The sequence below is a fragment of the Oryx dammah genome, unplaced genomic scaffold, assembly GCF_014754425.2.
Source record: "Oryx dammah isolate SB20612 unplaced genomic scaffold, SCBI_Odam_1.1 HiC_scaffold_25, whole genome shotgun sequence".
Classification (NCBI taxonomy): Eukaryota; Metazoa; Chordata; class Mammalia; order Artiodactyla; family Bovidae; genus Oryx; species Oryx dammah.
Window position 1 is genome coordinate 72,369,481 of NW_024070209.1, and position 15,158 is coordinate 72,384,638.

At 39.2% G+C, this 15,158-nt stretch overlaps 1 protein-coding gene across 3 annotated transcripts in view; it reads right to left on the reverse strand.

Annotated features, from left to right (window-relative positions):
- Positions 1 to 15,158, reverse strand: part of SELENOI (selenoprotein I) — a 45,162-nt gene that overhangs the window by 9,501 nt on the left and 20,503 nt on the right. For 2 of the 3 annotated variants that reach the window (XM_040224463.1, XM_040224462.1), the window contains exons 4-8: positions 14,973 to 15,047; positions 10,629 to 10,891; positions 9,687 to 9,736; positions 3,238 to 3,286; positions 1,063 to 1,243 (exon numbers count right to left, since the gene is read on the reverse strand). In XM_040224463.1, the coding sequence (XP_040080397.1) occupies positions 1,235 to 1,243; positions 3,238 to 3,286; positions 9,687 to 9,736; positions 10,629 to 10,891; positions 14,973 to 15,047 (446 nt within the window). In that variant the 3' untranslated portion in view covers positions 1,063 to 1,234. Of the gene's footprint in view, positions 1 to 1,062; positions 1,244 to 3,237; positions 3,287 to 9,627; positions 9,737 to 10,628; positions 10,892 to 14,972; positions 15,048 to 15,158 lie in introns of all 3 variants that reach the window. The other variant, XM_040224461.1, reaches the window with a different exon arrangement.

Genomic DNA, 15,158 nt, shown 5'->3' on the forward strand with positions numbered 1-15,158 from the left:
AAATGCTCAGGAGTTCGACTGGACTGCTACCCCAGCCTCCAAACCTGCAGACCCTCAGACTGGAAGATAATTCAGTAAGGATGCTATAGAAGGCATTCTCCTACTTGGTAACAGTTTGGATAAAATTAATTGCTCCCAATTTTAAGATTCTATCGTATATATGAAAATAATTTTTTCAGAACAGCCTCCCCAGCACCACACAACTCAATTTCTTCAAGGTGATGAGGAGATGCTACCTCCAATTCAGTCATACATAGAAAACACCTCAAAACCTCTTTGGCTCTCTTTACTTCAACACCTTACTCAAATATAGTTTTATTCCTTCAGAGATACTTTTTGTACAATATGTTAATGTTTTTAGATCTTTAAATGAAATCAGTATGACCTGAGATAGTAAACACATGGTATATACATAGAAACATAAACTTGGGGCCTAAGTTAAAAAATAAAAACTTACTAAGGACCTAGCCTGAGCTAGAGGACAGGCTTCCTGGCAGTCAGGACCAGCAGGGTCTTTTCTCACCCCTCCTGATCATTCCCCCCTGTCTGCACTCTTGCCTGGCTACAGCAGAGAAAGGGATTTTTTTTTTAACATATGCATTATTTATTACAAAGTTTTTATTCTATTTTCTTAATTTAAAAACCAGTTGATTAAAAAATATGTGGGGTATACATGTGTTTTTTTCTCTATCAAAACCCCTCCCAAGCTCCCTTAATTAATCATTAGATCTGCTGCCATTTCAACCCCATTATTAATAATATTTAGAGTCTGAAAAGAATTATTCCATGAATTCTTCAGCAGGCAACCAAATCAAAAAATTTAAATGATGCCATGGTTCCAAAATACTACCGTGGTTTCCAAATCCTATTGGTTTTAAACAAAAATAAAATAAAGTAACTTTCTGCATGTTCTGTCTTTGCAGTTATTAATTATCCTTTCAAATTTCTGACTATAAGATCTTTAAAATCTGCTTATTCTAATACTATATACGATTTCTCAAACTATCAAATTCTGTTTAATATTTCTTATATGTGTTACGATTTTTAAAAGAAAAATCTTACTGTGCTGTTGGCAAAGGCTGTTCCAACCATTAAGTAGAACACTCTAGGGTGTAACTCTAAAATATCTGAAGGTGACAGAAGGATCCATGCTGTAGACAAAATGAATAGCAAACATGGAGAAAAGAAGGGAACCACAGCTTCATAGACTGAATTGTGTTTCAACGTGTTATTTTTATAGCTTCTGGAAAAAAAAATCAAGTAATACAAGAACATTATTACATATAAAACTCAACACTATACTTGTATCTTTATAGTTTTCAAAGTACTTACACACGTACTCTCTTATATTTATTCACAGTAACCTCACAGGATAGGTAGAACCAACATTATTAATCCCATTTTAGAGGCAGGTTAAGTGAGGATGTAAGAAGTTAGTTAGTTAAGTGAGGATGTAAGAAGTTAGTTGCTCAGTCATTTCTGACTCTTGCAACCCCATGGACTATATACCCTTTCAGGCTCCTCTGTCCATGGAATTCTCCAGACAAGAATACTGGAGTGGGTTGCCATTTCCTTCTCCAGAGGATCTTCCCAACCCAGGGACTGAACCAGGGTTACCTGCATTGTGGGCAGAACCTTTACCATCTGAGCCACCAGGTTAGTCCCATTTTAGAGGCAGGTTAATCCATTTTAGGGCTTCCCTCATAGCTCAGTTGGGAAAGAACCCACCAGCAATGCAGGAGATCCCAGTTCGATTCCTGGGTCGGGCAGATCCACCGGAGAAGTGATAGGCTACCCATTCCAGTATTCTTGGGCTTCCCTTGTGGCTCAGCTGGTAAAGAATCTGCCTGAAATGCAGGAGACCTAGGTTTGATCCCTGGGTTAGGAAGATTCCCTGGAGAAGAGAAAGGCTATCCACTCCAGTATTCTGGTCTGGAGAATTCTGTGGACTGTATAGTCCATGGGGTTGCAAAGAGTCAGACATGACTGAGCGACTTTCACTCAGTCCCATTTTAGAGACAGATTGAGGATGTGAGAATTTAAATTTACATAATTTGGTACCAAGTGGCAGGGCCAGGACTAAAATGGAAGTCTTCTGATTCCCTAGTCTCATTTATCCACCTAGAAAAGTTTTATTATCTGGGCTGGATCCTATGAGATTACATTCTAATAGGAAAAACTAAAATGAACACAAAACCATACGAGAAGAGTACCTCACAGGGCTGCTGTGACACACACCTTAACAGTGAAAGACTCTGAACCAAGACGGGCCCCTGCATATCTTAGCGGCTCTGGGCACACAGGTGGTAGCACACTCATACATGTCTGCTCATCTGAACTGAGCCCTCAATCCTCATCCCAGTTCTGCCACTAATTACATAACCTTGGGCAAGACACTGCCCAATCAGAACCTCAACTTTAGAAGAATTATCTCAAATTATCTCTAAGGCTTTTAGAGCATTACATTTTATGACTTCTATGAATGACGGCCAGTGGTCATAAAGAGGGAAGATTCAGAGGGACAGGATTGTGCAAGACGAATCTGAGCACTGAAAAATGAAGTGGAAAGTACAAGAAAATGTTCCAAGCAGAGGAAACAGGGAGTGGAGGAAAGAGTGGGAGCAAAAGTACTGAGGAACAAAAGAACAAAATACATTCAGGTCACAGAAGGAAACTGAGTGTGCTGAGCCCAGGTGGAAATATGCATAAATCAGAGAGATGGAACGCCACGAGGGCAAGTCCCCTCCCAACCCCTACCCGAGTCCTCAGGCACACCCCACTCTTCAGGAAGTCTGATATGGTGCTCTTTAAGAAGAGTCAGCATAGCTCCAGAGTTTGGTCTTCAACTATACAAGTTCAGAAATTTCATTTTATGATCATGCTAACTAAACTTACCTATAATCAATTTATTAAAACTTATAATCAATTCATAAAAAGAATGTAAACCTATGAATATACCAATAGGAACATACTCCCTCTCAATTCATTCACACAAAAAAATGACAAATTAGACTGATGAGCCCAAAACTGTTACCAAAAAACTAGTTCTGAGCTAGGGTTGAATTGACTACACAAGCCATACAGGCAGATGATCCTAATCTCATTCTAGATTCAAAATACAACTTCAAAACCTTTTCAAAATGCCCAGATTTCAAAAGAAAGATCCTAAAATTCACCCAAATAACAATTTCTAAAGATTTTCATATTTCTTGTCCAATTAAAAAATAAAATACTTACCTGAAAAAATTTAACAAACTCATTGGAAGAGTCACACACAGTGCACAACCTGAAGGAAAGAACATTTAAATTATTATGAATTAATATTCAAGAGAGATTTTTATAATAACTGAACATATACAAAATATGTAATATTTTTAGATGCAACAATTTTCAAGTTCAGATTTACTTCTATAATGAAATTAAATACATTTTTGAACAATATTTACAACTGGAAGAGTGGCAGTACAGTCTGGTGATTCATAGCAGAGACTCACAGAGCCAAAGTAGGTTGAATCTCAGCTGTGCCACCAATTGGCTATGGGACTTCAGGCGAATTAATTTTTCAGTGCCTCAGTTTCCTCTTTTATAAAATATACATAATAGTAGTAGCAATTCCATAGGGCTTTGAGAATTAAATGAGTTATTACATGCAAAGATTCCTGGAATAGTACCTGATTTATAGTAAATTGCACCGTGTATGTTTTTTATTGGAAGAGGGAACCATTAATATTAACAGATCCTGCTTCCTTTACACTTCTTTTTACCTCCCTAGTGTTCTCAATTTCTCCCCCTACTCTATACACTAACTCTTCCTCCTCAAAGCTAAAAAGAAAGACAGCCTTCCGAAGAAACGTTACCATTGTTCCTGCTGTTCTCACTATCTACTATCTTACTCTGCTATCTCCTACAACCCAACAAACTTGTCTTCAACTCCTCAGCTGCTGCTGCTGCTGCTGCTGCTAAGTCGCTTCAGTCGTGTCCGACTCTGTGCGACCCCATAGACGGCAGCCCACCAGGCTCCCCCGTCCCTGGGATTCTCCAGGCAAGAACACTGGAGTGGGTTGCCATTTCCTTCTCCAATGCATGAAAGAGAAAAGTGAGAGTGAAGTCGCTCAGTCGTGCCCAACTCTTAGCAACCCCATGGACTGCAGCCTACCAGGCTCCTCCGTCCATGGGATTTTCCAGGCAAGAGTACTGGAGTGGGGTGCCATTATCTTCTCCGCAACTTCTCAGCACTCAATGTAATTCTGCCTCCCTTTTGCAGAAACTGCACTCTTGAAATTTATCAAGCTCTCCTACTCAGTTCAGTTCAGTCGCTCAGTCATGTCCAACTCTTTGAGACCCCATGGACTGCAGCACGCCAGGTTTCCCTGTCCATCACCAATTCCTGGAGCTTGTTCAAACTCATGTCCATTGAGTCAGTGATGCCATCCAACCATCTCATCCTCTGTTTCCCCCCTTCTCCTCCTGCCCTCAATCTTTCCCACTATCAGGGACTTTTCCAATGAGTCAGTTCTTCGCACCAGGTGGCCAAAGTGTTGGAGCTTCTTCAACTTTAACATCAGTCTCCAGTGAATATTCAGGACTGATTTCCTTTAGGATTGACAGGTTTGATCTCCTTATAGTCCAAGAGACTCTCAGTATCCTTTCTTTATTCCTGACTTCTAAGTAAGGTGACTCTGCTGACTACCCACTAACTGCAATTCATTCCTCTCTTGGTCTTGGTGATCCCATTTGCCCAATGTTCCTGTCAGCCATCTAAGCATTCAATGATGTCCTTTAATAGTAATCTACCTCCTGTTTATTCTTAACTGATTGACTGAAGGTGCATCTACTCTCCCTCAGAGAATCTTCTCTTACAGCTTTAACCATAAGCTCCCTGCAGTTGACCCCAAAAATCTTAATACTTTTGGGCAAATCAGACAATCTCTCTGAGCTTCAGAGAAAACAACTGTACCATGAGGATGGGCTAAATGATTTTCTAGGGACACCTGAATCTTAAATTCTCTGATTCTGTGATCTGTAGTGATGTAAAGTCCTAATCTTTCTCTGTTTCAAACTCCAAACCAATACATGTGGCAACTTTTGCACATTTCATTTGGATATTTCCTTGTCACTCAATCTATTAGCCCATTCTGGACTCCTGGTGACTAAATTTTGCTTGGGGGTGGGGAGGTGTGTTGTCAATGCAACTATGACATTAAGGAGTAAGGAGAGAAGAACATTCCTTCAAATAATTCCTAACACAACTTGCTAAAAATACAAGAAAAAAACTATAATTCACCAATCAGAAATCTTACCTCAGAAGAGGAATTACTCTGCTACTTCCAAGCCCAACTGGAACAATGTTCCCAGATTAGAAAATCTTAGAGGGAATGGAAGGAGAAGACAAGATGTCTTCAATGTCCTCAGAAACTTTCAGTAGCTTATTTCATGACTGGGGAGCACTGGTAGGGAGCAAGGCTAAATGTATTAACCCAGAATCACTTGTAGCTTTCAAGCACTTAACTAAGATAAATCTTAAGCACAGTAAGCATGTAGAATGCCTGAGCTCTGTATAGGCTGCCAAAGAAAAACACTGTATTTACTATTTCTTCTTTAAATAGTAAATAGCATTATGTGAACCAAGAACTTTCAGATGTCCAAGCTGGCTTTAGAAAAGGAAGAGGAGCCAGAAATCATATTGCCAACATTTGCTAGAATCAAGACAGATGGGAGAAACATCAACAACCTCACATATGCAGATGATACCACTCTAATGGCAGAAAGCAAAGAGGAACTAAAGAGCCTCTTGATGAGGGTGAAGGAGGAGAGTGAAAGAGCTGGCTTAAAACTAAATATTAAAAAAAAAACTAAGATCATGGCATCCAGCCCCATTACTGCATGGCAAATAGAAGGGGAAAAGGTAGAAATAGTGACAGATTTCCTCTTCTTGGGCTCTAAAATCACGGCTGATGGTGACTGCAGCCATGAAATCAGAAGACGACTGCTTCTCGGCAGGAAAGCTATGACAAACCCAGACCATTTGTTGAAAAGCAGAGACATTACTCTGCTGACAAAGGTCCACATGGTCAAGGCTATACTCTTCCCAGTGGTCATGTACAGTTGTGAGAGCTGGACTGTAAAGAAGGCAGAATGCCAAAGAACTGATGACTTCAAACTGTAGTGCTGGAGAAGCCTCCTGAAAGTCCCTTAGAGAGCAAGGAAATCAAATAAGTCAATCTTAAGGGAAATCAACCCTGAATACTCGTTGGAAGGACTGATGCTGAAGCTGAAGCTCCAGTATTTTGGTCATCTGATGAGAAGAGCCAACTTATTGGAAAAGTCCCTGATGCTGGGAAAGATTAAGGGCAGAAGGAGAAGAGGGTATCAGAGGATGCAATGGCTGGATGGCATCACCGATGCAATGGACAAGAACTTCGGGAGATGGTGAGGGACAGAGAGGCCTGGTGTGCTGCAGTCCATGTAGTTGCAAAGAAACCCAACTGGGCAACTGAACAACAACTCCTCTAAGTAGTACTTGATGTACTTTCTGTAAAGAGTATTTAATTGTTAAATACTTATCTAGTAAACTCTATATATGAGAATGATAGAACCCACACATATGCAGACCTGCTTTTCTTATTACCAGAGGAAGGTCTAGACTTCATAATATAGGAAGCATTGGCTATCAAAAAGTTAGAATTCATAAAAAAGGACTGAGTAAGATGAGATGAACACCAAGGATAGCATGATCACAACAAATATTCTGGTTCCTTATCAATGGTTCCTCATTTCTAGGCTTATTTATTAAGTAAAAATTTCAATAAAAAACACCAAGACAAAAAAATGCTTTAAGTAAAAGACATAACAACAAATAAGAGGGAAAATGTCATTTATATCAAAACAAAAGATTACTATACCTAATAAGGTGCTTCTAAAAATAAAAAGTCATTAACAATTCTGTAGCAAAAATTGACTAGAAAAAGATATAAATGGCTCTCAAACACTAGGAAAGTTCATCCATAATAAGAGAAATGCAAATTAAAACTACACAGATATATCATTTCTTATCCCAAACTGGCAAAAATCCAAAAGTGTGACAACATACTACACTGGGAAAGCTAAATAAACAGGTATTTTCATTTATGGCTGGTGGGAATTCAGTATCAGACAAGCCATATGGAAGGGAACAGAGTGTTTAGTGAAACTGCACACCTCTGCCCTTTACTAACAAGTCTACTTCTAGAGATCCCTTCCAAAATACCCTGGCAAAAATATGAAAAAGACATTTACATGGACAAGATGATTTACTTCAGCAATTTGTATCTCAGCAAAAAACTGGAAATAACCCAAATGTCCATCAGTAGGAGGCTGTTTGAATAAACAATCGCACAATCACGCAACAAAGTACCAGGCGTTTGTAAGAACTGAGGAAGATGGCTATCCATCACATGCTGCTGCTGCTGCTAAGTCGCGTCAGTCATGTCCGACTCTGTGCGACCCCATAGATGGCAGCCCACCAGGCTCCTCGGTCCCTGGGATTCTCCAGGCAAGAATACTAGAGTGGGTTGCCATTTCCTTCTCTAATGCATGAAAGTGGAAAGTGAAAATGACGTCACTCAGTCGTGTCCGACTCTCCGCAACCCTATGGACTGTAGCCTACCAGGCTCCTCTGCCCATGGGATTTTCCAGGCGAGAGTACTGGAGTGGGTTGCCATTGCCTTCTCCCCATCACTATGCAGTGATCTCTAAAGATACACTATTATGTGAAGGGAAAACAAGAGCACAGGTAGTAAAATATGTATAGCAGGCTACCATTTATCCACGAGAGAGGGTGATAAAACCACACACGCACACTTACTTATAATAACAAAAAAGAAACAATGAAAGATTAAGTAAAAAATTAAAAACTAAGAACATGACAGAGACTAGACTTCTTTGAATATACCTTGCTTTATATATAGATCTGACTTTGTAATTATGTGAAAGGTAAAAGTAATCCCTAAAAATCAAAAGTAAAATGAAACGAACTTAAACGTACATATTCACAGAATAGGAACTTTAGACTATAATAACCCAACTGGGCAGCTCCAGTGGAATAAACCATGAGGACAAATGGAACTGCAAAAAAATAAAAACCTTCAATGATTTTTGGTAATGATATCGTTGCTGATTTGAGTACTACATTCTGAGACTGTTATTGTTTTATGGAATAAAGCAAATGAATTTTTTGTGTCACTGAAAGCAAAGACTTCTGTCAGAGTTTAAAAGAAAAACAAATATAAAATCAACAAAGTTGAGTAAGAAATCTGTATTATCAAATTTGATTTGTATTTATTAGTATGAATTTTATGAGGTAGTTTATCAAAAAACAAACTTTATCCCCCTACCTATCCACTGAAAGAATGGATTCCTAAGCAATGATCATCAGTATCTGTTAGTACCATTAGCTGAAGAGCTGAGGCAGAACTTCCCAACAGAAGTACAAAACCTCAACCCTCTGGTCACTATTGATACCATAAAAAAAGAGACAATTAGATACTATGTGCCTTCTATGTGCCTTCCAGTGATACTATGTGCCTTCTATGTGCCTTCTAGTGCCTTTTACTTACCTAATAAGTACTATTGCCAAAAATGTATAATCAAAGAGAACTGTAGCCTATTAAAGTATCTACTTAACATTCCAAAACTTACATATCAAAGATACCATTTTATCTCCAAATTAATATTTAAATGTAAAATATAGCAAACCTGCCATAGGACAAGCTGCATAAATCAAAAGATTCACTCATGGTAGCAGATGAAAAATAGCTAGCCTTTTCAAGGTAAAGAAATCACAGTTATACAGCTACCCAAAAATGAACATTTGGTAGATTACAGCAGGGTTCCTAAAATATCTGCAGTCCAGAGCAACAGAAAATCCCTAAACTACGCCTTTTCTGAAAGCCAGTGCCTAATGCACCATCTTCTCAGCTGTTTCTAAGCCTTCAATCCCCCCTCTGCAACCAAGGTTCACTGTGAGAGGGGGGAGGATTATTTTTTAGATAAGACAACAGAGGAACAGCCAGTAAGTTTTTGTTGTTTTAACACTACAAAGTTCTCAGTGCCACTCCTGGTGCCCCAAATAACAACTCAGATTCCTCTTACTCTTTGCCTCTTTCCATGAAAATTTTCTCCCTGACTCAATCATCTTGTAGATATCCACTCTAAAATCAAAAAGGAAGTATTACCATGATCAAAACCTTTACTGAGCATTCAGAGGCTTAAGAAAGAGAGGATTTGAGAGGAAAAGAAGCTAAATTTTTGGAGTGGATGTATTATAAACACTGTGCTTTGTCATTCTATTTCCTTAAACTAATAATCTTTGATTTTGAGATATGCAGCGGAAATCAATACTGAATGTCCACCTAAATGCAGATCCTCCAATATGATCTAAATTAATTTGAACAGTTATTTACAAGGCTTGGTGCTGAACAAAAGCAAAACAAAGAGACCTTATTTTCCTTAATGGTTTGGTTGAAACCCTATAGGTTGTAGGGTTGTTCTGCTTGCTGGAGGGGAGAGAGTATTGTTGCTTATTACAACCAAACACTGGCTTTGATAACAAAGTGATGTTAAAACAGGCTTCAACATGGAGCTTCTTACCAATTATCATTGCAGTGAATAGGTCTCTATATAAGAAATTAAACAGGAAAGGTTCATACCAGGCCTCAACTCCCACAACCGCAGTCACTATGTAGACAAAAGAAATAGTCTGGAAGGAAAATGCAGACAAAAGCATACAGAGCATTAACAGCTGGAAAGATCAGGCAATCAACAATGCTTTATGCAGCATAAGTTTAGGAAACAGTTTTAGTAACAGCAAAACACATGCTTAAATTTGATACTGCGGCAAGTCTTCTTGCCTTTAAAGTTGGTTGTTTTTTCTTTAATAACTAACTTCTAGACAATGCAAGCAGCTAGCCTCCTAAGGCACCTCATAAATTGGTTTAGCCACAGGATGATCCAATCCACCCACCCAATCACCCTCTTCAAACACACTCCAACTTCTGATTCTTTACTGGAGCCTCAGATGCAGATGGGCAAAATGGCCACACAAAAAGCTGGGATTCTAAGGCAGGGAGAGTTAATAGCAAGCCTTGGTAGTAAGAGAAAATTCTTTACTCACTGAAAAGCTGGCCATGAAGACAAAAAGCCAACAATTATATATGCATAACTTTCTTCATAAAATCAACAGTTTAAATGAAGGTTTGTTAAGAAACTGTTCATTTTTTAGTGTAATAATGGCACTGTGTTTGTATTTTTTAAAAAGAAATCTTACTACTTAGAGATATATAGTAGCCTATTTATCACATGTCAAGATTTTCCTTTAAAATAATTGGGAGGTGGTAAGGTAAGGAAGAATATATATGAAACTAGACTGGTCATGTGTTAACTGCTGAAGCTAAGTAACAGGTACACAAGGGTTTCATATACATATTTGAAATTTTCCATAAATAAGTAAAAAGTATATATAAAATGAAAAGGGAAAAAAATTTAAAGCACCCATCAGCTCTAACCAAAAAAGCATAAGGTCAATAAAGAAGGAATGACAAACTCTCCCAAAAATGTATGGCAATGTTGAACATTTAAGAACGCATACTTACCACCTGGCTAATGTCATATCCCCATGGCAGGAAAAGAATCCCTGTGTTATACTTTTCCCAGTGAGACAGGATGAAAGAAAACAAAACTACCCATAGCAGGAGATAAAGAACAAAAACACTGACACCAGATGATCCTCGTCCAAAAATGGAATACACGGTGACAACAAAGTAAACACATGACCAACTATCCAGGCCATGGTCAAAAAGCTCCCCCAGCGGGGTGCTGGAATTGGTTCTGCGGGCTTGCTTTCCGTCCACACCATCTGCAACCGAAACACATTACACGGGGAAAGGTCAACGTCTGCACCAGAATGGAGACAGTCGTCTTTAATAAAACGGAGAGAAATGCAACAAAACTTACCAGTGTATCATAGAAATGTGAATTAACTAAAGTATAAATATCAGACAGTACTATAAAAATCCAACCTTTAATTCCTACAATGCAAAGATTTCAGAAATAAAATCTATAATCTCTCAAAGTTTAATCCAAAAATCAAAATGTTAAGTCACACTGAATGGTGTCTATTTTCCATCTGAAGAAGCATTCTACTCTGAACTCTTGAGCACTGAAATCTGAATTCCTCTAAATCTGCCTAGTAACTGAGTTGTTCCACTAGCCACAAATTCTTAACCCTCCAGAGAATACTCAATAGTTGTTTATTATAATTTATACTCCTTGCTCTAGGATCCAAAAACACTAAAGTACTTCAGTCATAACACCTGTTTCATCCTGTTATATATCACAGTCACTTCTTTACAGATGGACCACTTCCATAATTTTAAGTGGTTTCAGAAAAGGCTTTGCACATGGTGTTGAGTAATTATAAGAATTAAATTTACTGAAACTGTACAACACACTGTGGGGGGGTGGTGCCGCACTGCGCAACTTCAATTCCCAACCAGGAATTGAAAACCAGCCCTCGGTAGTGAAAGTAAGGAGTCCTAAACCCTGGGCCGCCAGGGAATTTCCACGATGTAGTATTCTTGGAGTATGATGGCTCAGTGGTAAAGAATCCACCTGCCAATGCAGAAGACACAGGTTTGTTCCCTGGGTCAGGAAGATACCCTGGAGTAGCAAACAGCTACCCACTCCAGTATTCTTACCTGGAAAAATTCCATGGACAGAGAAGTCTGGTGAGATACAGTTCATGGAGTTGCAAAAAAGTCGGACATGACTTAGTGACTAAACAACACCTATTCTTGATGCTGTGACGATTATAAAAATCTTAGAATAAACTAAGTTTGTACCCTCAAAGAGTTTATAGTTGAGAAGGGAGACAAAACACGACAGATATGCTGATATGATGACTCACAAACCACAGAAGAGTACAGAAAAGTGACAAGTTCTCTTCAGGCTAAGATAAACTAAACCGGCTTTCCAGACAAGATGAAATCTGAGTGGGGACATAAAGAATGAGTTGCATTTCAGTAGATAAGAGATAAAGAAGTGTGACATTTCAAGAGGAGGGAGTGTTATCAGCAAAAACACTAAGATGGAAAAGCACATGTGTGTGCAGAGAATGACAAGTAGTTTAATTCAACCAGAAACTATACATGAAGAGTGCAGTATCAAGAGGCTAGAAGGGAGACTGGAGCCCATTTAAAAGGATCAGGGAGTCTGAGGAGCTACTAAAATTATCTGAGTAGAGTAAGAGTGAAAGCCATGCCGTGTTTCAGGAAGACAGACCTGACATCAGTGTGAAGGACAGGATGGGCTGAAGCGGAACGTGGTGGGAATGAAAACCTGGAGGCGAGCAAGATATTAAGAAAATAAAAATGACAATGCAGTAAAAGAGAGGTGAGACAGAAGGACAAGAAGATCTGGGTAACTAAGAAAGTGGTAGTGTTACCAGAAAGAAGGACGTCTGAAGGAGGAGCAAGACTGAGAGAAAAGATGCTGAGTACAATTTTAGTGAAATTGAAGTGCTGATAGGATATCTACACAGTAATGTCCAGCAACTCAACCTAAGGGTAATTTACTAGCAACTTAGAAGATAAATAAAGGCTAGATAGTAACATGTGAGTCAACTCAATAGTGTTAATAATCAGGATTACCAGAGAATAACGAAGGAGAAAGAGAAAGCATGTTGGAACACCTTCATTTAGAGGCAGAAACAGAGAAGCCTAGGGGTGTGGGCAAAGGAACAGCAGAGGAAGAGAAAGGGATAAAGGAAAAGGGGAAGAGGGAGAGAAAATATACAACCCAGCCAAAAAGGAAGGCAAGAGACTGAATTATAAAAATTCTTCCTCCAAAGAAACAGCTTTGTTAATTAAATGCATCAGAATTAGACTAATTGTGGGGACTTTCCCGGTGGTCCAGTGGCTAAGACTCCGCACTCCCAACACAGGCAGCCCAGTTCATTCCCAGGAACTAGATCCCACATGCCACAACTAAGGTTCTGCAGGCCTCAACAAAGATCAAAGGTCCTGCATGCCGCAGCTAAGACCCAAATTTACATGCCGCAGCCAAATAAATAAATAAATACTCAAAATTAAAAGAAGTAAAGAATTAGACTAGTTGCAAAGATTCAGAGTCAAGGAATTTAAAATTCCTTATCATTACTGTGTTTATCTAGCTCACCACAGTATTATCCCCAGTGACTAGCTCAGATTGTGGCATAGAGGGCCTTTAAAAATATTGTTGAGGGCCTAAATGAAAGGATGAATGTCAAACTGCTGCCTGCACACTGATCTCTCTGTTATATAGGATTGGGCGCTTTTTTGCCCCTGAGTAGCTAAAATATTTCCTAAAAGTCTTTTCTCATTATTTGCTGCCTTAATTTCCTATTCTCAGTGCCATTTCTGTGCAGTTACCACAAGTATGGAACTATGTAATGATTAGGTTTTCTATGTCTTCTCATTGAACCCATTCTGGCTCCATACATCTGGGGTCTAGATATGTCTCATAATGTGTTTTCATAAGAAAGGCAATTCAGCTCACATCCCATGTATTATGAAAAAAAATGTATTATGAGCAAAATCTGGAGCAGTGCCCTGTGACTCAACACATTAATATTTCTGCAACAAAACATAAGAACAGCCACACTGGTGGAATAAATGAAGATGAAGCGTGGAGTCCTACCCACTGGACAGCCTGAGAATTCCCTAGAGCAAAATTCAAAAACCAGCTTATCTTTAATAACGAATGCACAAAGCCTCTGTATAGCGTTTTAAAAAGAAAAAAACTAGGCTTTTGTCTAATTCTTGATTTCACTCTCTTCCTTCCCCACTCTTAACAGCTCTGGCCACTCACCACGCCAGGATTTAATCCCTGTACCAAATTATCCTGGTGTTACGAATACAAGTCATCTTTATCTGAAGAGACCTAAGCAACTTTAAGTCAGGGTCTGCTACTTCACATTCATTTAAAAACCATATACTGAGTGCCTCCCATGTAGCAGGTACTGTTCTTAACACTGGGTACCCAATGAACTAAATAAAGCACTCACCCCCAAGGAACTTATATTATATACACACACACACACACACACACACAATGGGGGAGAGGGTACACCACACAGCTTGTAGAATCTTAATTCCCCAACCAGGAATGGAATTCCCACCCTGTGAAAAGCGAGAGTCCTAACCACTGGACCACCAGGCAATTCCCAAGGAACTTACATTTTAGAGTAGACAGACAGCATACAAGGGGGTCATACGGTTTTAAGCGCAACGGAGAAAAATAAGGCAGGGAAGGAGACCTGAAGAATGCAAGACAAGCCGTGCAGATGATCTCAACGCAACACGCTCTTGGCAGACTAGATGCTGTGTCCTGGCCCAGTGGACTTCTCTGACACTGCTTCCACCAAACAAAAACTGATCACTTTGTGTTTGTTCCCCTGCTATACTCTTATTATAGCACCTTTCTCAGTATTCTGCAACTATTTGACATGTCAGTATTGCTTCCCAAACTCATGGCAAAAATGATGTCTTATTCCAGAGTTGGGAAATATTTTTTGTAAAGGGCCAAAGAGTATATAGTTTAGACACTGTGGGCCAAATGGTCTCTGTTGCAACTACTCAACTATGCCTCTGCCGTAGGAAAGCAGCCACAGATGGGCAGGGGAATGAGCAGTAAACCGCCACTTACAGAAACAGACAGTGGGCCAGATTTGGCCTACAAGTGGTAGTCTGCCAACGCCTATACTATTCTCCAAATTCCTAGCAAATGACAATATTCTTCACAGAGAAACTCAAGGACATATTTATCAAGTTAAACAGGATATTAATAAACCCTAGTTAAAATGAATTAAGCATAGGAGAAAATGTTAACTTACTGGGTAGCTACCCTTGCTGACAGTTTTGCCAGCCATTGACTAAAATGAATATTTGCCAATTTCTTACCTAGAGTGTAGGCCATGAAGTTGAGGATGCCCACTACAATCCAGACCCAGTCGGGTACATGCTTGTGACCTGGTGCTGAAAGGAAAGCAATTCCAGTTTTACTGCAGTCTAAGTACAATTGTTGGAACCATAGCCTATACTATCCAAAGAGAAATACTTCTCTTTATTAAATAGAAGCTGAAATAC